At 46.5% G+C, this 22649-nt stretch overlaps 1 protein-coding gene across 1 annotated transcript in view; it reads left to right on the plus strand.

Moving 5' to 3' along the window:
* The first annotated feature begins 903 nt into the window (after positions 1-903).
* Positions 904-22649, plus strand: part of ADGRD2 (adhesion G protein-coupled receptor D2) — a 72885-nt gene continuing 51139 nt past the window's right edge. Inside the window, exons 1-7 of the mRNA XM_070759610.1 lie at positions 904-1011; positions 9651-9806; positions 11156-11234; positions 11839-12072; positions 13094-13732; positions 17838-17933; positions 18525-18610. Of these exons, the coding sequence (XP_070615711.1) occupies positions 904-1011; positions 9651-9806; positions 11156-11234; positions 11839-12072; positions 13094-13732; positions 17838-17933; positions 18525-18610 (1398 nt within the window). The remainder of the gene's footprint in view (positions 1012-9650; positions 9807-11155; positions 11235-11838; positions 12073-13093; positions 13733-17837; positions 17934-18524; positions 18611-22649) is intronic.

A 22649-nucleotide genomic window follows, 5' to 3' on the forward strand; every position in this document is an offset into this window, starting at 1 on the left:
AAGGCAAGGAGGGTGGGGGCCATTCTAATCTCTAGGGGGAGTTGGTTCCAGAGGGTTGGGGCCTCCACAGAGAAGGCTCTTCCCCTGGGTCCCGCCAAGCGGCATTGTTTAATTGACGGGACCTGGAGAAGGCCGACTCTGTGGGACCTAACTGGTCGCTGGGATTCGCAACACTGATTGACCATCCATTTCACATATTGTCAGCACATTCAACTTTGTACCGAACAAAGTATTCAATGAGAATATTTCCTTCATTCAGATCTAGGATGTGTTCTTTGAGGGTTCTCTATACATTTGTTAAGAATCATAAGGTGCAACGCTTCCTAATATTACAGGTAGAAATAAGCAAATCATATTGGGAACCAGTCAATATAAATTGCAAGGGTAGAAGCAACAAACTTAGTCATACAGTCTTAAGTAGGAAGAGAGGGGCGATGGCAACAATGAGAAGATTTACTAAGATGCAGACTTAGTGAATGGTTTGTTGAGGGAATTATTTGTTTAGCAGAGGGATGGCATTCAGGGGAAAAAAAATTCCATGTCGCCTAAGACCAAATGGGAAAAGACCAATTTCCCCTGGTGTTAGGAACTAAAGCTTCTACTCTGGCACCTTGGAATATATTTTTACAATCAGGCGTTGATAGTGGGCGTGTCCCTCTGGCCTTCCTGTCAAGCTCTGTTGGGAGAACTGGCGCTAGACTTATGGCTGGGGGTCACCACAACATGAGGAACTGTATTAAAGGAGTCGTGGCATTAGAAAGGTTGAGAACCATTGTCCATCGGTTTCTGGAGAACCAGAGCGAAAGAGGGTAGCTGGAGACCAGGAGATGGCAGCCTTGCCTTTCTTCGGCAGAAAGAAATGATAAAATTGGCCAGACGAATGGGATGCGCCCTCAGCTCAACATGGCCCTTTCACTAAGCGTCAAGTTGACATTTCAGCTTCCGGTTTATCTTATCGCTCCTGGCCAGCTGGACCGGCAGCTGATCATTAAACGGTGCTTAATAATCAAGGTGTGAGGTTGTCTGAAGGGACCTTTTGCAGGCCTAATGAGACACTCAAGGGAGCAAGGCTGAAAAATGAGGAGAGAGAGAGACTTTAATTACATTTACACCAAGGAGCGAAATCCTGGAATGCACAGATCCCATTTTATCCCACCTATAATTTGCTTGCAAATTGAGAGCTTTCCGGAAATGTTGATTTTATTCTAAGAGGTTTTACAAAATGACATTATTAATTTTTTTGCTGACATTTCAAATCACCGCCCTTATTTATTTATTTATTTTGAAGCTGACGGACTGACCTAGACCCTTCTTCACTCCAATGCCCTCTTTCCCCGCAAAATAAGACACCCCAGGCACTCAAATGTTGGTGATTGAGATAGATGAGAGAGAGAATGATAGACATTGATAATTGATATATATGTATATGTCATCAACGACCCCAGGTGCTACCCCACTGACTCACCAGGAAGTTGCTACACAGCAAGCAATTGCTGAGCCATCAAACCACACCCAGCCACCAGTATTTATAGAAGGAAGGCAGCTCAGGTCTCGCTGTGTTCGCCCTAGAACAAGGACAGAAACACCAGCCTGAAGATGACGAGTGGGACCTCGTCGAAACGTCGCCAGAAATTTCCAAATCCTACACGGGAAGAAACCTGAATATGCCAAGACCGTCATACCTGTACCCATGAAAATCTACGAAAAGATATATATATAAGTGTGTGTGTGTGTGTGTGTGTGTTTTCGTAGAGGTATGATGGTCTTGGTATATTCGGGTTTCTTCCCGTGTAGGATTTAGAAATTTCTGGCGACGTTTTGACAAGGTCCCACTCATCATCTTCAGGCTGGTGCTTCTGTCCTTGTGTTCACCCTAGAACAAGGACAGAAGCACCAGCCTGAAGATGACGAGTGGGACCTTGTCGAAACGTCGCCAGAAATTTCTAAATCCTACACGGGAAGAAACCCGAATATACCAAGACCGTCATATATATATATGAGAGAGAGAGAGAGAGAGAGAGAGAGATGCAGTTTTCCCCAAAATTAAACATTCCCTGATAATAAGCCCAATCAGGATTTTGAGTGCATGGCAATAAAGCCAAGCATATATTTCAGAGTTAAAAAAAATATAAGACAGGGTCTTATTTTGGGGAAAACACGGTAGAGATAGATGGATGATAGATAGATAACTACAAAGATCGATCAGTAGATAGATATACAGCGGTACCTCTACTTATGAACTTAATTTGTTCCGTGACCAGGTTCTTAAGTAGAAAGGTTTGTAAGAAGAAGAAATTTTCCCATAGGAATCAATGTAAAAGCAAATAATGTGTGTGATTGGGGAAACCACAGGGAGGGTGGAGGCCTTGTTTCCTCCCAAGAGATTCCTAGAGAGGCCCCACGGAGGCTTCTCCCTGCCTTTTCCGGCCCTGCTTCCTCCCAAGAGATTCCTAGAGAGCCCCATGGAGTCTTCTCCCTGCCTTTTATGGTTACAGTTTCGGAGGCTTGGGTTTGTGAGTGGAAAATGGTTCTTGAGAAGAGGCAAAAAAGTCTTGAACACCCGGTTCTTATCTAGAAAAGTTCGTAGGTAGAACCATTCTTAGGTAGAGGTAACACTGTAGATATAATAGAGACATATATAGAAAGAAGCAGATAGATGTAGAGGGATAGATAATATAGACAAATGATAGATAGATAGATAGATAGATAGATAGATAGATAGATAGATAGATAGATAGATAGATAGATAGATAGATAGATAGATAGATAGAGTAGAAGAGGAGAGAATAATGGAATGAAGAATTTAGAACACCCTGTACAGTTGTACAGCCTGGGGAAAGAGAGAGGGGGGGGGAGAGAGAGAGAGAGAGAGAGGGTAAAGTAAGGTTTTGGGGGTTAGATGATGATACTACAGAGTCAGGAAGTGAGTTCCATGCATCAACTACTTGATTACTCAAGTCATAATTCCTACTGTCGAGTTTGGAGGGGTTTAAGTTTGTATCTGTTGTGGGCTCGTGTGTTGTTGTGGTTAAAGCTGAAGCAGTCATTGACAGGAAGTACGTTGTAGCAGGTGATTTTATGGGCTATGCTTAGGTCATGTTTAAGGCAATGTAGTTCTCAGCTTTCTAAACCGAGGACTGTACGTCTAGCTGCGTAGGGGATTCTGTTGCGAGTGGAGGGCTCTTCTCGGAAAGTATCTCTGGACATTTTCTAGAGTGTTTACGTCCAAAATGCGGTGGGGGTTCCAGACGGAGGAGCTGTATTCAAGGATTGGATCTGCCAAAGGAGAACAAAATGGACAACGATTGGGGATTTTCCATCGGGATTTGATCTTTGCCCCCACCCCACCCCACCCAAGTTCTTTTCTTCCCTATTGAGACACACAAATCTCTCTCTCTTTTTAGACCAAGCACCAGGCGACTGGCCAGGCAAAAGTCAAAAACCCATCTTTTTTACTGCTGCCAAATAGCAACCAAGTGAATCAAGAATTTGTCTTCTTTGGAGACGAAGAAAGAGGGCAAGATTTATGGCGGTGATGGGCCCGCTGCCTGCCCTGAGCTCAGAAGGAGAGACACATTGTGGGTGAAAAACTTAAAATTTCAACCCGGGAGGCATTTTTTTAATTATCTAATGTTCTCTGCCTTTCCTCTCATCCATCTTTCTGGTTATCATATTGATGTATTCTCATTGTGTCCCTTTGCATTGTTCTGTTTTGCTTTTAAATTATCCTGTTATTTTTACCTCTGTTCTGTTTCACAGGCTTTCTTTTGAGTGTTAGGTTCTACATTTAGGCAGGAAAAACAATATGTACAGGTAGAGTATACATCAGACCAGGGCAAAATGCGGCTCGAGGGCCGAATGCGGCCCACCCACTGTCTGTGACTGGCCCAGGGAGGTCGTTCCAAGTTTTCTAGATAAGAACTGGGTGTTCAAGATTTAATATATAATATATAATTATATATACAGTATATAATATAATATACTGTATAATATATAATAATATAATATAATATCTGTTCTGCCGGTCTCTCTGATAGGAGCCTCCCAAAAATTCAAGGGTATAAATTTTAGACACACACACACGTTTGAAAATTCAAAACAATGTTCTTTATCACAAAATTCAAAACAAACTAAGCACTCTTTTTGTATTGCAAAGAGCACTCTTCCCAAAACAACCGGGTAGTCTGTACAATTTCCCTTAAGCAGTCATTAAGTACTTAGCTAGCAGCTGTGAAGAAACTTCACACCCCTTCTTCTTCCAATGAAGTGAGACACACAAACACACACACACACACACACACGTTGCTCTGCTTTGTTTTCCAAGGCGTGAAAAAAGCAACAAAGTCCAGAAAACACAGGATTCCTGACAAACTCCGATCAGATATTCTTCCACAACGGCCAAACGCACATGCTGCTATTTATAGCAGCAGCCTTAATTACTGGAGCCCCACCCAAACACAGGTGGCTGCTCTTATCTCCTGTAATATGTTCTTACTTGGTCTCTTCTACGCATAATTCTGCGCTTGCGTGGGTCCAAAACGTCATTATCTGAATCAATGGAAGATAAGGGAGATTGACTGCCTGGGCAGTGTGCCAAGCCCTCCTCTGCCGAGTCACTCCCACCTTCTTTGTCCAAGGAAACTAAACTCTGAACTGATTCTGTCGGCAATAACACAGGCCTGTGACATGTTGAATTTTCCCCTGCATCCACCTGCCCATTCCCTGGGGCAGGAGCTGGGCCAGAGCCAACCACAACACCATCTAATTATAATTTATAATTATAATATAATTAACTCAGTTCTACCCAATAATATACAGTAGTCCAGCCCTCTGAAACCATCCCAATGTCTCATGCGGCCCTATGGCAAAATTAATTGCCCACCCCTGGTATACATGGTACCTTGTTCAACAGTAGCAACTTTGAGAGAGATCTTGGAGTCCTTCTGGACAACCATTTAAATAGAAGCCAGCCGTATGCAGCAACTGCCAAAAAAGCCAACACAGTTCTAGGCTGAATTAACAGAGAGATATAATCAAGATCACGCAAAGTGTTAATGCCATTTTATAAGGCCTTGATAAGTCCACACTTGGAATACTGCATCCAGTTTCGGTTGCCACGATGCAAAAAGGATGTTGAGACTCCAGAAAGAGTGCAGAGAAGAGTATTAGGGGACTGGAGGCTAAAACATATGAAGAATGGTTGCAGGAACTGGGCATGGCTAGATTAATGAAAAGAAGGACCAGGGGAGACATGATAGCAGTCTTCCAATATCTCAGGGGTTGCCACAAAGGAGAGAGAGTCAAGCTATAATAATAATAATAATAATAATAATAATAATAATAATAATAATAATAATAATAAATATATATAGATATAGATATGCATACACACACACAGAGCTAAAAAAAATAAAGGGAACACTCAAATAACACATCCTAGATCTGAATCAATGAAATATTCTCTTTTTTAATTAAATATTTTTATTGATTTTTTACAATATAAAACTCACACAACATAAAACAAGTGTTTTGTATATTGTGCCCACTACCAGACAAACATTCGTTTAGATAAATAAAACAAGCAGCTATAGAAAGCGCTCAGGTGGTAATAGTCTTAGGTTGGAAGGATGCAACAAAATGGACAATGCAAAATTGGTACCGGTACATGGTGGACCACATTCAATTTGAGATTATGGATAAAAGGATGAATTTGGTTAATGAAACTGACTTGAGGCAGCTGATGGGATGATAGGACAAGGTAAGACGATACATGATGAGTAGAATCCGAGACCAAGCTACAAGGAATAAATTGGAATCACTTTACAATATGTAAATAGATACTTTGCTCTTGGGTTAAAATGGTTTATACAAGAAACACCTCCGATTTGGTGGTGGGGTATGTATGAATGAATGAAATATTCTCATTGAATATTTCATTTGCACCACTATGCCTTTTGCACAACTGCACGTGAAATTGATTGCCAATTGTTGTGGTTAGCTCTGGCCCAGTTCCTGCCCCAAGGACTGTGGATGTGGGGGAGACATCCACATGCTGCAGGCCTGTTTTGCCCCCGGTGGAATCTGCTGATGAAGGCTCCTCTGACCAAAAAGACATGAGTGACAGGGAGGAGGAGAGTGTGGCAGACAGCTCAGAAGGAGATCAATTATCTAGCTCCTCCTTGGATTCAGAACAAGAGTTAATGATACAGCCACGCATGCGGAGAGCGATGCATAGGCAGCAACAACTGAGGGATTATTATCAAAGAAAATTAGGCCACCTGTGGTTGGGTGGGGCTGTGGTAATTAGTGAGGCTGCTATAAATAGCAGCCTGTGGGTTTGGCCATTGTGGAGGATTATCTTATCTTTGTGTTTCGTGACTGCTTTACTGACTTTGACCTTTTGTGTGCTGATTTTCCCCCCGCTTTGAAACTAAACCAGAGCAAAGTGTGTTTCACTTTGTGAAAGAAGAAGGACTGTGAATTGCCTCACAGCTGCAAGCTAAGTATCACAGAACTGATAAGGGACTTGTACAAATTACCAGTTTGTTTGGAGACGAGTGCTCTTTGCTATACCAAAAGAGGGCTTAGTTTATGTGAATTTTCATTATAAAGAACATTGTTTTGAATTTTCAAACGTGTGTGTGTGTGAAATTTGTACCTGTGAATTTTTGGGAGGAGTCTACCAGAGACCCCGACAGAACACCAGTCAGTGTTGCTTCCTTTACTAGAAGTTATATTCTGTTTTTTAAGTGTTCCCTTTATTTTTTCGAGCAGTGCCTATTTTAAAACAACTATTAGAGAGGGGAGGCATCTTTCCTTGGGCACTCTTGACTGTCGGAGAAGAATGTGGGCAAGGGGAACTCATTTTTCCTACCCCTTGGAGAAACTCCTAGGTTACTCCGTTCTTAAGCAAGAGGGCACCAAAGAATCCAGCCGTGCCCACCGCTCCCTTGCCTCAGTCTCCACCGCCACCCCACCCAAAACTGAATCAACAGCTGGTGTCCTGCCACAACGGGCCACAATGGCTCCTCTCTTGGGCAGACAATATACTTGTCACGGGAAAACATAAAACCTGAAATTAATGGAAACGGTCTCCCGGCTGCTCTTTTCAAGCTTGGACAATGAGAGGCAACTGGAAGAGAAAGATTAAACCCCAACCGCTCTTCCTGGGATGCTGGTTTTAAATCCCCACCCCCAGACCCATCTTCCTGGGGCGAGATTTGTCTTTTTGCAAAACATAAAAACTCCCCCAAACAAACCTCATAATTTAGAAGGGAAGCAAATGGGTTTTTATTTATTTTATTTTATTTTTATATATATGTGACAAGATGGAGTGGCTGTGGGTTTTGCCTCCCAAGGACAATTCCATCTGTCCGTCCATTACCCTGGTGGTGGGGGAATTACTGACCCCCTCGGAGAGGGTCTGCAACTTGGGCGTCCTCCTTGATCCACAGCTAACATTAGAGCACCATCTTTCAGCTGTGGCGAGGGGGGCGTTTGCCTAGGTTCGCCTGGTGCACCAGTTGTGGCCCCACTTGGACAGGGAGTCTCTGCTCAGTCACTCATGCCCTCATCACCTCAAGGTTCGACTACTGCAACGCTCTCTACATGGGGCTGCCTTTGGAAAGTGTTTGGAAACTTCTCCTTTAGACTCTCCACGATTGACCTCTCCAGGTTCCTAAGAGGCCAGTAAGGGGGCGTACATAAGTGCACTGGTGTGCCTTTCGTCCCCTGTCCAATTGTCTTTTCTTTCTCTCACTTATCATATATATTTTCTTTCTGTCATATATCATCTCCTCTAAGTTCACTTTACCCTGTGTTGGGTTGCAGAACCAAACCAGACAATTATAGAGGTGCAGATGACAGACTCAGTGATTCCTCTGTAGACCTGGATTAGCAGCTCCTTGGGCCGTTTGAGCTTCCTGAGTTGGTGCAAGTTCCGCCTTTGGCCTGGCTGGAAGCACACTTGGGACTTAGCTCTGGCTTTTTGGATAACAGTAGGAAGAGACCTTGTAGGTCATCCAGTCCAACCCCCCCTTCCCAAACAGGAGACTCCACCTACACCTTTTCTGACAATGGCAGTTCAGTGTCCTCCAAAAGAAGGGGCTACTCCCCCCACCCGATCTTCAGGTTGGGCATTTTGAGGCATTCTCTTTCTCCCTCTTTCCACTACTTCTTTTCCTTTTCCGCCATTCCTCCTCCTCTTCTTCTTCCTCCTTTTCTTCCTTCTCCTCTTCTTCCCCTTCTTCCTTCTCCTCTTCCTTCTCCTCTATCACCTTCATCTTTCTCTTTCTCACCCTTTTCACTACTCTGTCCTCACCATTCCTCCTCCTCTTCCTCCTTTTTCTCTTCCTCTTCCTCCTCCTCTTCCTCCCCCTCCTTTTCTTCCTTCTCTTCTTCCTCCCTCTCCTCCTCCTCTATCACCTTCATCTTTCTCTTTCTCTCCTTCCCCACAATTCCTCCTCCTCCTCTTTTTCTTTTTCTTCTTCCTCCTCCTCTTCTTCCTCTTCCTCCTCCTCTTCTTCTTCCTCCTCCTTCTCTTCCTGGTCCTCCTGCCTACATCATTTCTGACAATGGCAGGCAGTCCCCACCCACCTACCCACCTACCCACCCAGGTCTTCAGGGGGAGCATTCGGATGTTTCCATCTGGGAGCCCCCCCCTTCCAAGAAAGCAAGTTCTCCTGCTGAGTCGGGAGGTTTCCTAAGGACCCCTGTGGGGGAGGGGGGCGTTCCCACCCTCCTCCAATTTTTCTCCTCCTGCCGGTTGTGGGAAGGGAGCCCACTCCAAAGACGCGACCCACACACGCAAAGCCTGGGAACCGGCTGCTATTTTCCCGGCCAGTGAATCACACCAGGGGCGACCCCTCCCTGCTTGGGTCCTTGCCCAGGAGGAAGGGAGGGGGGGAAACCTTTTGTGCCCTTGCCTCTCCCGGCTCCCGTTGGCTGGGCAGCCGGGAAGAGGGGGCGCGGAGGAGGCGAGGAAGAGAAGAGTTAGCCGGTTCTCGCGTGGGAGGGGGGGCGCGTCTCCACCGTTTTTCATCTCGCCCACCGCCGGTGGGAGACGCCGCCGCCTCGGAGATGCATCAGCCGAGCCCACCCGCCGGCCCCGAAGACTTGGGACGCCGTTGATCCTCGGACCGTCCCTCTTTCGCGCTTTGGAGAAACCAACTCTGCAAGCGTGCGCCCTGGGCGTGTCACCAGGTCTCCTTCGACGGCGGGGCGCGAGGTTTCAGAGCGGGATGGGGGGGGGGGGCTTTCTCGGAGCTTCTGGCTGCCCGGAGAGACAAGATCTCTCCTGGTAGTCGGGGTGTGGGGAGGTCGAGAACCACTCCCATCGCAACCCGGGGCGTTTTGAAAAAAAGACCGAGCGCTTTTGGAGAGTTTTGCGCGCAGCATCTCCGTCGCTCTTTCGGATTCAGGGGAGGTCACCCGTAAGGCTGAAGGGTGGGTGGAGGTCTCCGCGATTTCCAGGGGGGGCTAAGCGACAGCCCCAGCCCTCTCCAGGCGCGGGAGGGTGGAAGAAGGCAAAGCGACAGCCGGAGGGCCGTGGGTGTGCCACAGCCTAGTGGTTCCGACGGCCGGGCTGTGGATGCCCCTTTCCTTGCCTCGAAACTGGCTGAATGCCTTGGCTCTCTCCCACCCCCCGTCAGATAAAGCGGCCCCCCGACTGGAAGGCAACGCTGCTGGAATCCTCCTGGTCTCTTCGAAAGAGGCAGCCTTTTCCTAACTCCCGGACGGAGATGGCGCTTTCCCCTAGGCAAGTCTGCCCGAGCTGCTGCGGAGCTGGGATCCTGCTCAGCTTCTTGGTGAGTTTGGCGCTTTTCAAAAAAGAAAGGAAGGAAGGAAGGAAGGAAGGAAGGAAGGAAGGAAGGAAGGAAGGAGGGAAGGAAGGAAGAAGCCAACCCTCTCCCCCCAATCTCCTTGGCTTTTGGGGTCGTTGCTATTTCCAGTTGGGTTCCAGATTAGCAGCTGAGATAATAATTAATTAATAATAATAATAATAATTTATTGGATTTGTATGCCGCCCCTCTCCGTAGACTCGGGGCGGCTAACAACAATGATAAAAACAACATGTAACAATCCAATAATAAAAACAACTAAAAACCCTTATTATAAAATCAAACATACACACAAACATACCATCATAACTAGTAATGACCTAGGCTAGGGGGAAGGAATATCTCAACTCCCCCATGCCTGAGGGTATAAATGAGTCATGAGTAGTTTACGAAAGACAGGGAGGGTGGGGGCAGTTCTAATCTCCGGGGGGGGGAGTTGGTTCCAGAGGGCCGGGGCCGCCACAGAGAAGGCTCTTCCCCTGGGGCCCACCAAACGACATTGTTTTGTCGTCGGGACCCGGAGAAGGCCAACTCTGTGGGACCTTATCGGTCGCTGGGATTCGTGTGGTACCATGCTGGGACCACTTTCACTGGCTTATGCCAGAGTCATTGCATTATTATTATTATTATTATTATTATTATTATTATTATTATTATTATTATTATTACACACTCAGAGGCCCTTCCTTGCCTGTTGTGCTTATCAGTTGTGCTCATCATTTCCTCGGTTCCTTCACCAATCCCTGAATAACATTTAAAAGGCGTCCTTCCTTCTCTTGCGGCTGGGGAAAATCCAGAATTTGGGAACTTGCATTTTGCAACCATAGAGAAAGGTGAGGGGGGGGGGTTCCTTTTGCAGAGGGTGGTCTCAAAACTTGATTTTTTTTTCTTCCCTCAGGTCATCCTTTCCTGGAGGAAGACGCTGGCCTTTACCATACCTGCCGAAAACCACGTTACAAAAGGTCTCCACTGACGCATGTCCATAAATGCCAGTCTTGCAAACGGATTAAGCTCCTCCCCCACTCCGGCCTTTGGGGGAGGGGAGAAATACCCCTCCCCCAAACGAAGGGTGTGGTCAGCTTCCCCCCAACCCCCCAAGGACTCCTGCCAGTTGTTACAAGGGTTATCTGGAAAGTAAGGTTCCAAGGCACGTAGCTTTCGCGGGGAATGTTCAATGTTCGCGGAGGAAGTTGGTATGACTATTGCGTAGCGGGAAGCCAGCGGAAGAGACCGAGCAGTGCCAGGGGTCAGTAGGTCATCGACTGGCATTGTGGGAAACGTTAGAGATGAGCGTCCTCATTCCGTTTCCCGCCAAGTGCGAAGTGCACGCTGTAATACGCTACCGGAATGCTAAGGGCATGAACGCTGCTGGCCCTCAGTTCTCAGATGTAGTTGGTGAAAAAGGGACCTAGGGAGACATTTGGGTCACTCTCGAGAAGCAAGAAGATCATGTCCCATTTTCCTTCTTCTTCTGCATCTCCATGTCAATCAGCACCACTATCATCTCTTCTCCTCCTTCTCCATCATCATCCTCATTCATCTCCCTCTTCTTCTTCTCCATGTCCACCACATCATCATCATCACCATCCCTTCTCTTACTTCTTCATAGTCATCATTCCTCTTTTTCCTCCTCCTACTTCTTCTCTCTCTTCTTCTCTATGTCTTTGTTCCTCTTTCCCCTCTTTCTTTTCTCTCTTCTCCTCCATGTCCATCACATCATCATCACTCCTTCTCATTCTCCATCGTCATGCTCTTTTTTCTCCTTCATCTCTTCTTCTTCTTCTTTTTCTCCTCCTCCTCCTTCTTCCTCCTCTTGTTCCCCTTCCCCTTCCCCTTCTCCATGCCCACCACACCATTCATCATCCCTTCTTCTCTCTTCCTCCATCATCATCATCATCCTTGCTACTCATTCCAATGTGCAACTGGTTGTCATAGCTGCAGAGTTTGGGACCCCTCCTGTAACCCCACTTCTGCCCGATTGATTTTTTTTTCTCTCCAGGTTCCGGTCGCTTCCCACTGGCGATCGAGACCCCAACAGCAGTCTACGAATACGTATCCGATCTGATGGATTGGTGGCACGCCAACATCTACTGCCGGCAGCGCTTCGCTCAGTTTCCCTCGGAGAGTTGGGAGGATGAGCTGTCCTCTTTGGCCCGAAACCTCTCCGGGGAGCTTCAAAGTGCCGTCTGGTTAGACGACAAGGAACTCTTGCAGCAGAAGCCAAAGCAAAGGCGTGAGTAGAAGAGCCCCATCTATGAGCTGCAACTGTAGGGTGGGCGGTGGTGACTGAGAAGTCCTGAGGTGGTAGGTGTGATCCTTTGGAACCTAGTTCAGAGGAGGGAGGGAGGGAGAGGATTGTAAGCCAATAGTTCTGGAAGGGATCTGGCCTTGATCCCTTCTTGGAGTCAAAGCTGGTCACTTATCAAAACTGGTTCAAGAGACCTCCTTCTCCTTCTTTGCTTCTTCCCATCTATCCTTTCATCCTTCTCCCTTGCTTCTCCTCCTTCACTCTTTCTCCTTCTTCATCTCCTTCTCATCAGTCTTCTCCTCCTTCCCTTCTCCTTCATCTATCTTCCCCTTTCCACTACTTCTTCTCCTTCCCCACTATTCCTCCTCCTCCTCCTCTTCCTCCTCCTCCTCTATCACCTTCATCTCTCTCCTCTTTCTTCCCTTTTCTACTATTTATTTCTTCTCCTTCCCCTCCATTCCTCTTCCTCTTTCTCCTTCTCATCCACATCCACCTCTTCTTCTTCCTCCTCCTCCTCTATCACCTTCATCTACTCTTTCTCACCATTTCCACTACTTCTCCTTCCCTACCATTCCTCCTTCTCTTCCTCTTCCTTGTCTGCTTTTTCCTCCTCCTCCTCCTCCTTCTCATCCTTGTCTTCCTTTTCCTCCTCCTCTTCTATCACCTTCATCTACTCTTTCTCCCCCTTTCCCCTACTTCTTCTCATTCTCCACCATTCCTCCTTCTCTTCCCCCTTCTTTTCCTCCTCCTCCTTTTCCTCCTCCTCCTTTTCCTCCTCCACCTTCTCGTCCTCGTCCACCTCTTCCTCCTCCTCCTCCTCCTCCATCACCTTCTTCTACTCTTTCTCCCCCTTTTCACTACTTCTTCCCTTTCCCCACTATTCCTCCTTCTCTTTCTCCTCCTCCTCCTCCTCTTGCGTCTCCCCTTCCTCCTCCTCTTCCTTTCTTTTTAATTTCCTTTCCCGAACATGCTCCTCACCTTCCTTTTTGCACCAATTCCCTTCTAGGCGTCCACTCCCCCTCCATCCTGATATTCGGGAATAAAACAGACACCAAGTTTGTGAAGGTCCAGGCTGATTTCCCGGCGATGGCCGCGGTGAGCGCTTGTGCCCACGTCCAGTGGGACCCCACGGCCACCGAGGTCTCGACCATCTTCTCCTACGCGGTCCCGGCCTTCACCAACGAATTCCAGCTCCGCGGCATCGTCGACAAAGACCGGTTCGTCAAGTTCGCCATCATCCTCCATGGCCATCACTCCCCTTACCTGCCGGTCTTCCGGACCGACACGGATTGGCACCACTTCTGCGTCACGTGGCAGCAGCCCAACGGCACGTGGGTCATCTATGCCGACGGGAAGCAGAAGGCCTCGGCCTCCGGACTGGCCCCTTCGCGAGCCCTTGACGGCCACGGGACCTTCATCATCGGTCAAGACCAGGACTCCCTCGGGGGCGCCTTCAAGGAGAAGGAATCCTTCAGCGGGAATCTCACCGACCTCCAAGTTTGGGGGAGGTTCCTCAGTCCGGAGCAGGTGGAGAAAATCCGCTCCTGTGTCTCCATCGGGGAAGGCCTCATCTTTGACTGGAGAGATGACATCTTAGAGGTGGAAAGAAGCGTCCAGGAGGCCACAGTCAAGCTCACCTGCCCAGGTGAGTCTCCCTCGGGGATTTAGCGCTAATAGCAGTCCAGAGTGACCCGATTTTTGGGTTGTTTGCTTTTGCAATTTTTTATTTTATTGTGTCCACAATTCTATTCACATATCAATACACGCATACCTAAATTTGGAATACAGTGGTACCTCTACCTAAGAACGCCTCTACTTACGAACTTTTCTAGATAAGAACCGGGTGTTGAAGGTTTTTTTTTGTCTCTTCCCAAGAACCATTTTCCACTTACAAACCCGAGCCTCCGAAACTGTAACCGGAAAAGATGGGGAGAAGCCTCTGTGGGGCCTCTCTAGGAATCTCCTGGGAGGAAACGGGGCCAGAAAAGGCAGGGAGAAACCTCCGTGGGGCCTCTCTAGGAATCTCCAGGGAGGAAACAGGGCCTCCATCCTCCCTGTGGTTTCCCCAATCGCACGCATTATTTGCTTTTACATCGATCCCTATGGGAATAATTGCTTCTTCTTACAAACTTTTCGACTTAAGAACCTTGTCACGGAACGAATTAAGTTCGTAAGTAGAGATACCACTGTACCTACATTTGGAATGCTGTGTTCAGTTCTGGAGACCTCGCCTACAACAAGATATTGATAACATTGAATGGGTCCAAAGATGGGCTACAAAAATGGTGGAAGGTCTTCAGCATAAAACTGATCAGGAAAGACTTAATGAACTCCATCTGTAGAGTCTGGAGGGCAGAAGGGAAAGGAGGGACATGATCGAAATATTTAAATATGTTAAAGGGTCAAATAAGAGTCTGCGGAGAGGGGCAGCATACAAATCTAATAAATTATTATTATTACTATAAGGTTCAGGAGGGAAGTGTTTTTAATAGGAAAGTGAACCCAAGAACAAGACGGCACAATCTGAAGATCAGAAGCAACGTGAGAAAAAATATTTTACTGAAAGAATCGTAGATGCTCGGAACAAACCTCCAGCAGACTTGGTTGGTAAATCCACAGTAACTGAATGTAAACATGCCTGGAATAAACATAGATCCATCCTAAGATAAAATACAGGAAATAGTATAAGGGCAGACTAGATGGACCATGAGGTCTTTTTTCTGCCGTCAATCTATGTTTCTATGTTAAAATATTCATTCATTCATTCATTCATTCATTCATTCATTCATTCATTCATTCATTCATTCATTCAGTCTTTCAGTCATTCATTCAGTTAGTTAGTCAAACAAGTATAGGATTGTAGGTTGTATAAACATAACGCTGGTTTTCTCTAACTGCTGGAGCCCTCAATTTTTGGAACTTGGCCAAGAGAAGGTCATGTACTTGGGGGTTCAGCATCATTAAGCCAGGCAGTATTTTATTTTTATTTTATTTATTTTATTGTGGAAGAAGTAGAGGATTGTAGCTTGTATAAGCGTAACATAAGTAGAAAGTAATTATAAAAGAAGACAGTAGGATAGGGATGGTAGGCACAATGGTGCTCTTATGCACGCCCTTTACAGACCTCTTAGAAAAGGGCAGAGGTCAACTGTAGACAATCTAAGGTTGAAGATTTTGGGGTTGGGGGGAAGAAACAACAGAGTCACGTAACACATTCCAGGCGTTGATCACTCTATTGCTGCAGTTGTATTTTCTGCAATCTAGTTTGGAGCGGTTGACATTGAGTTTGAATCTATTACGTGCTCATGTGTGGCTGTGGTTGAAGGTTAAGTAGTCACTAACAGGAAGGACATTTTGGTTTATGAGTTTATGAACTACTGTTAGATCAGATAGGAGGTGACGTAGTTGTAAATTTTCTAACCAGTTTCTAAGGTGTTTTGTTGCGAGAGGAGTGAAGGACTCTTCTTGGGAAATATTTCTGGACTCTCTCGATTGTATTTATGTCCTTTATGCCAGTGATTTTCAAGCATTTTTGAGCCGTGGCACATTTTTTACATTTACGAAACCCTGGGGCACATTGAGCGGGGGGGGGGCGGGCGGCTACAAACAGTTTAGACAAAAAAATTCTCTCTCTCTCTCTTCCTCCCCATTTCTTTCTCCCTCCCTCTTTCTCTCCCTTCCTTCCTTTCTTTCTCTCTCTCTCCATCCCTCTTTCTTTTTCTCCCTTCCTTTTTCTTTCTCTCTCTCTCCATCCCTCTTTCTTTCTCTCCCTTCCTTCCTCTTTCTTTCTCTCTCTCCATCCCTCTTTCTTTCTCTTCCTTCCTCTCTTTTTGCTCTATTTCTCTCTCCCTCCCTACCTCCCTCTATGTCTTTCTCTCTCTCTCCTTCCCTCCCTCTCTTTCTCTCTCTCTCTTGCTTTCTTTCTCTCTCTTGCTTTCTCTCTCTCTCTTGCTCTCTCTCTTTCTTTCTCTTGTTTTCTCTCTCTCTCTTGCTTGCTTTCTTTCTCTCTTGTTCTCTTTCTCTCTCACACACTCTTTCTCTCTCTCTCTTGCTTTCTCTCTCTCTTGCTTTCTTTCTCTCTGAGCTTCGCGGCACACCTGACCATGTCTCGCGGCACACTGGTTGAAAAACACTGCTTTATGCAATGCGGGTTCCATACAGGTGAGTCGTATTCTACAATTGGTCTGACAAAAGTTTTGTAAGCTCTGGCTAGCAATTCAATGGTGTTTTTTTTGAGAAAGATTAGATTGACAACTCTTAATGCTTTTTTGACAATGTTGTTCGAGTGGGCTCTGACACTAAGGTCATTGGGTATGACTACTCCCAGGTCTTTGACAGAGTGGAGGTCGGCTACAAATTCATTTCCACCAAGTTTGTATTTTGTGTTCTGATTCTTTTTGCCCATACAAATCTAATACAAATCTAATAAATTATTATTAATTATTATTATTATTATTATGTGTAAGACAGAGCATTTCCTGGCTGAGATTTGAAGTTGCCAATTGTTAGACCATTCAGCTACATGGTCAAGATCCCTTTGAAGAGTAGCTTGAGATAAAATGCTTGAAATAAACTGAAAAGATCATAGCATAGCAACAGCATTTAGACTTATATACTGCTTCATGGTGCGTTTACAGCCCTCTCTAAGCAGTTTACAGAGAGGCAACCTCTTGCCCCACAACAATCTGGGTCCTCATTTGACCCACCTGGGAAGGACGGAAGGCTGAGTCAACCTTGAGCCAGTCAAGATCAAACTGATGGCAGTGGGCAGAGTTAGTCTGCAATCCTGCATTCTAATCATTGGGGGAGGGAGGGGGGGAGGGAGGGAGGAAGGAAAGAAGGAAGGAAGGAAGGAAGGAAGGAAGGAAGGAAGGAAGGAAGGAAAAGGATTAGCATTTGGACTTATATTCCACTTCCCAGTACTTTTACAGCCCTCTCTAAGCAGTTTATAAAGAGTGAGCATATTGCCCTCAATAATCTGGGTCCTCATTTGGAAGGAAGGAAGGAAGGAAGGAAGGAAGGAAGGAAGGAAGGAAGGAAGGAAGGAAGGAAGAGCATTAGCATTTAGACTTATATACTACTTCCCAGTGCTTTACAGTCCTCTCTAAGCAGTTTACACAATCAGACTCTCGCCCCCCAACAATCTGGGTCCTCATTTGACCCACCTCGGAAGGACGGACGGCTGAGTCAACCTTGAGCCAGCCAGGATCGAACTGCTGGCAGTGTGTAGAGTTAGCCTACAATCCTACATTCTAATCATTGGGAAGGAAGGAAAGAAAGAAGGAAGGAAGGAAAGAAGGAAGGAGGGAAAGAAGAAAGAAGGAAGGAAGGAAAGAAGGAAGGATGGAAAGAAGGAAGGAAGGAATGAAGGAAAGAAGGAAGGAGGGAAAGAAGGAAAGAAGGAAGGAAAGAAGGAAGGAAGAGCATTAGCATTTAGACTTATATACCGCTTCCCAGTGCTTTACAGCGCTCTCTAAATGGTTTACAGAGAGTGAGCATATTGCCCCCAACAATGTGGTTCCTCATTTGACCCACCTCGGAAGGATGGAAGGCTGAGTCAACCTTGTGTCTTCTGAGATTCGATCTGCGACATTGCTGACAGTTGGCAATCAGCAGAAGTACAGTAGCAGCTTGCAGTACTACACTCTAACCACTGCACCACCGAGGCTCTTCTATATCAAGTGTGTTATTGTTGCTTGGATCCCGACAAGAGCCTTTGGTCTTATCATGCGTTTCATGTGCCTCCACAGTCCCCGTGGAAGAATGTCGCGTTTTCAAGGCCAGCCATGGAAGGCAACACAGTCCTTGCTCGACGATGTTACCTTTTCTCTGTCGCTACAGAAAAGGTAAGTTGGTTTGGGGTGGGGGTGGGCTCCACCTTCTCAGGAACACCGCCCATAGGGTTGGGTTGTTTGGTTAAGAGCGTAAGAAGATCCTGGTTCAAAACCAGAGTGGGTCTTCTCCGGGTCCCATCCACTAAACAATGTCGTGTGGCGGGACCCAGGGGGAGAGCCTTTTCTGTGGTGGCCCCGGCCCTGTGGAATCAACTCCCTCCAGAGATTTGAACTGCCCCCATCCTCCTCGCCTTCCGCAAGACTCTGAAGACCTACCTATGTCGCCAGGCATGGGGGTAATTGATGTATCCCCTTTTTGGCTAGTAAGATTTATGTATGGTATCATTGGGGTAATATTGACTGTTTTTAAATGATAGTGGGATTTAGTTTTAGTTTTTAATTATTGGATTTGTACTGCATTGTTTATTGTTGTCGTGAGCCGCCCCGAGTCTTCAGAGAAGGGCAACATACAAATCTAATAAATTATTATTATTATTATTGTTGTTTTGTTGTTGTTGTTGTTGTTGTTGTTGTTATTATTATTATTATTATTATCATCATCATCATCATCATCTTCATCTGTGGGCTTTTCACCCTGTCCAGATCTTTACTTCCAGCTAAAGAAAACCCAGGCAGAACCCGTCCCGCCGTTCATTGCTCGTGTGAACGCCCAGGCGAACACAACAGTGGTAAGTCTGAGGATCACCCACAGGGCTGCCTTGCTTAGATTCCTGGGGATTGGATCCTGAGGTCTATCTGATGCACGTCCTCTCCAAACGGATGGCCCGTTTCCCAAGTCCCGAAGCCAGGAAGCCCTTTGGTTCCTTCTTGTAGGATCTGTACAATTCCTTGGCTAACGATCTTCCAACCTATCTTCCAAGGAAGGTGCAGATTTGTATGCCACCCCTAATCTAATATTAAAAAACATTTAAAACCCTAACATTAATAATAATAATAATAATAATAATAATAATAATAATTTATTAGATTTATATGCTGCCCCTAATCTAATGTTAAAAAACATTTAAAACTCCAACATTAGAACCATGCAACACAATCATTCTATGCATAAACTAAATATGCCTGGGGGTATCTTAATTCCCCCATGCCAGGCGACATAGGTGGGTTTTAGCAATTTATGAAAGGCAAGGAGGCTGGAGGCGATTCTGATTTCTGGGGGGAGTTGATTCCAAAGGGCTGGGGCCGCCACAGAGAAGGCTCTCCCCCTGGGGCCCGCCAACTGACATTGTTTAGTTGACGGGACCCGGAGAAGGCCAACTCTGTGGGACCTAATTGGTTGCTGGGATTCATGTGGCAGAAGGTGGTTCCGCTGGCACGGGAGCCGTTGCCCTAGCTCAGCTCCAACATGCATGTGTGTGCCGGGCAGCTGATTTTTGGCTTGCACAGAGGCTCTGGGAGGGCATTTTTGGTTTCTAGAGCCTCTGGGGTGGATGGGGGAGGACGTTCTTACCCTTTCCCCCGACACCAGGGAAGACTTTGGAGCTTGGGGAGGGTAAAATACGAGGCTACTGGGCCCACCAGAAGTTGGGAAACAGGCCGTTTCCAGCCTACAGAGGCCCCTGGGTGGGTGAAGGAAACGGTTTTTGCCCTCCCCAGGCATTGAATTATGGGTGTGGGCACTTGTCCATGTGTGGTAGCGCACACACATGCTCTTAAGAACATAAGAACATAAGAAAAGCCATGCTGAATCAGGCCAAAGCCCATCGAGTCCAGCATTCTGTGTCACACAGTGGGCCACCAATTGTCCATGGGGATCTTGAGCAGAAAGAGAAGGCAAGACCCTCCCTTTCCCCTGACCCCTAAGAGATGGGACCCAAGGGAACACTGCCTGCCTCAACCAACATAGAGGCGGCACTTGGACATCTGTTTCAATAACCACCGATACACTTGGCATCCATGAATCTGTCTAACCCTGCCTTGATGTTATCCAGGCTGACAACTGTCACAACCTCTTCTGGAAGGGAATTCCATCAACCAACAACCCTCTGGGTGAAGAAATATTTCCCTTGATTTGTCCTCGCTTTCTCACCTATGAGCTTTAGGGAGGGCCCCCTCATCCTAGTATTGTGTGATAGAGAAAATAATTTTTCTCTATCCGCTTTTTCTATCCCACACATGATTTTATACACTTCGATCAAGTCACCCCTTAAACGCCGTCTTTCAAGGCTGAAGAGACCGAGGCGTTGCAACCTGGTTTCATAAGGGAGGGGCTCTTTTGGCACCCAAGGGAAAAAAGGTTTGCCATCACTGGTATAGGTAGACCAAGTCCCTTCCAACTCGTTCATTCTATTCTTTTTTAAAAAAAATAGTTTATTTATTAAATTAATAAAAAAAAAAAGGGGAGTATAAACAGGAAGAGAAAAAGGGTAAGGGGAAAGGATACAATATCAAGTAATTTAGGAAAATAATCGTATTATACCGCACGAATCCCAGCAGCCGATAAGGTCCCACAGAGTTGGCCTTCTCCGGGTCCCATCGACTAAACAATGTCATCTGGCGGGCCCCAGGGGAAGAGCCTTCTCTGTGGCGGCCCCGGCCCTCTGGAATCAACTCCCCCCAGAGATTAGAACTGCTCCCACCCTCCTTGTCTTCTGTAAACTCCTTAAGACCCACCTATACCACCAGGCATGGGGGATCTGAGACACCTTTCCTCCAGGCTTATTATAATTTATGTTTGGTATGTATGTGCTGTTTGGTTTTTAATTATGATAGGGTTTTTAGGTTTTTTTAATATTAGATTTGTGCCTGTATAATATTGTTTTTATCGTTGTTGTGAGCCGCCCCAAGTCTTCGGAGAGGGGCAGCATACAAATCTAATAAATTATTATTATTATTATTATTATTATTATTATTATTATTATTATACATAGTAATACATAAAAAAAATTTGTATCAATAATGTATTTCTCAGACTATGTAAGTAAAAATATCCTTATTGTTACCATTTATATCTTGCGTTATATTTGTAAATCATACATTTAATTTCCAATTTCTAATACAGTGATCCCCCGTTTATTGCGTCCCCAACCATTGCGAACAGGGTACTTCGCTATTTTTCAACCCGGAAGTCAAAATACCATCTACGCATGCGTGCCCATGGGCACGCATGCGTAGATGGCAACCGGGAGATCAGCTGCTGGGCGGCTTCCCTGAGTCTTCCCCCTCTTGCTGGCATCAGCGAGGAGTTTCCCCACCGCCCACGCAAACTCCTCGCTGCCGCCCGCCCTTCGCCCGCCCACGCCGTTCATTCTCGCCGCACGGGCCTGTCCACGCTGTCTCTCGGCGCTTTCGAGCTGAGTCCGGGAGCGAGTTCGCTCCCGGACTCAGCACGAAAGCCCCAAGAGACAGCGCCAAGGAACGGGCCTGTCCACGCTGTCTCTCGGCGCTTTCGAGCTGAGTCGGGGAGCGAGTTCGCTCCCGGACTCAGCACGAAAGCCCCGAGAGACAGCGCCAAGGAACGGGCCTGTCCACGCTGTCTCTCGGCGCTTTCCAGCTGAGTCGGGGAGCGAGTTCGCTCCCGGACTCAGCACGAAAGCCCCGAGAGACAGCGCCAAGGAACGGGCCTGTCCACGCTGTCTCTCGGCGCTTTCCAGCTGAGTCGGGGAGCGAGTTCGCTCCCGGACTCAGCACGAAAGCCCCGAGAGACAGCGCCAAGGAACGGGCCTGTCCACGCTGTCTCTCGGCGCTTTCCAGCTGAGTCGGGGAGCGAGTTCGCTCCCGGACTCAGCACGAAAGCCCCGAGAGACAGCGCCAAGGAACGGGCCTGTCCACGCTGTCTCTCGGCGCTTTCCAGCTGAGTCGGGGAGCGAGTTCGCTCCCGGACTCAGCACGAAAGCCCCGAGAGACAGCGCCAAGGAACGGGCCTGTCCACGCTGTCTCTCGGCGCTTTCCAGCTGAGTCGGGGAGCGAGTTCGCTCCCGGACTCAGCACGAAAGCGCCGAGAGACAGCGCCCCCCGGACCCCCAACCCGGGTTTGGGGGGCTGCTAGGAAGCCCCCCATGCCGGCGGCAAACAGCCGCGCCGCCCCCAATCTTCGGCTCCTCGCTAGCGCTGTGGGAGTAAAAACACCGTCTGCACATGCGCAGATGGTGTTTTTACTTCCGCATCGCTACTTCGCGAAAACCCGCTCGTTGCGGGGGCTCCTGGAACGGAACCCTCGCAACGAGCGGGGGATCACTGTACATATATATATATATTGGTTAGTAGAAAGTGATTTGTGAAAAGGGAAAATGAGTAAAGAAGAATATGGGTAAGGAAAGATAGTGTATTGATATTCAACTGGAATAGTTAAGGAAATTTAAAGTTTATTTAAAGAAAAAGTATTTAGGAAGTATTGAGGGGGGTAACGCAGACGTTTTTAGGAGGTACGACTTAGTATAGTAGGATGATAGGGGGTGTATATGTACAGTGTAATAAATGTATTCTTATGTATAAAAAGAAAAAGTATGAGAATTGATATAGAAATTGATGAGTATTTGTATTGATATGTTATGTGGTGCATAAGAGTTTCTATTTGGTTTAAAGACGAATAAAGAGAGATATGATATAAAATCTTTTTCAAATTGAATTTCAGTTTAGTTGGTTTTGGAATTATTCTGTGGGTTGGTTTTGTTTCAGTTTAGAACGTCCAAAGATGAGATAGGCTTATTGCATGCATTTATTTATTTGTTTGTTTGTTTGTTTGTTTGTTTGTTTGTTTGTTTGTTT

The sequence above is a fragment of the Erythrolamprus reginae genome, chromosome 8, assembly GCF_031021105.1.
Source record: "Erythrolamprus reginae isolate rEryReg1 chromosome 8, rEryReg1.hap1, whole genome shotgun sequence".
Lineage (NCBI taxonomy): Eukaryota > Metazoa > Chordata > Lepidosauria > Squamata > Dipsadidae > Erythrolamprus > Erythrolamprus reginae.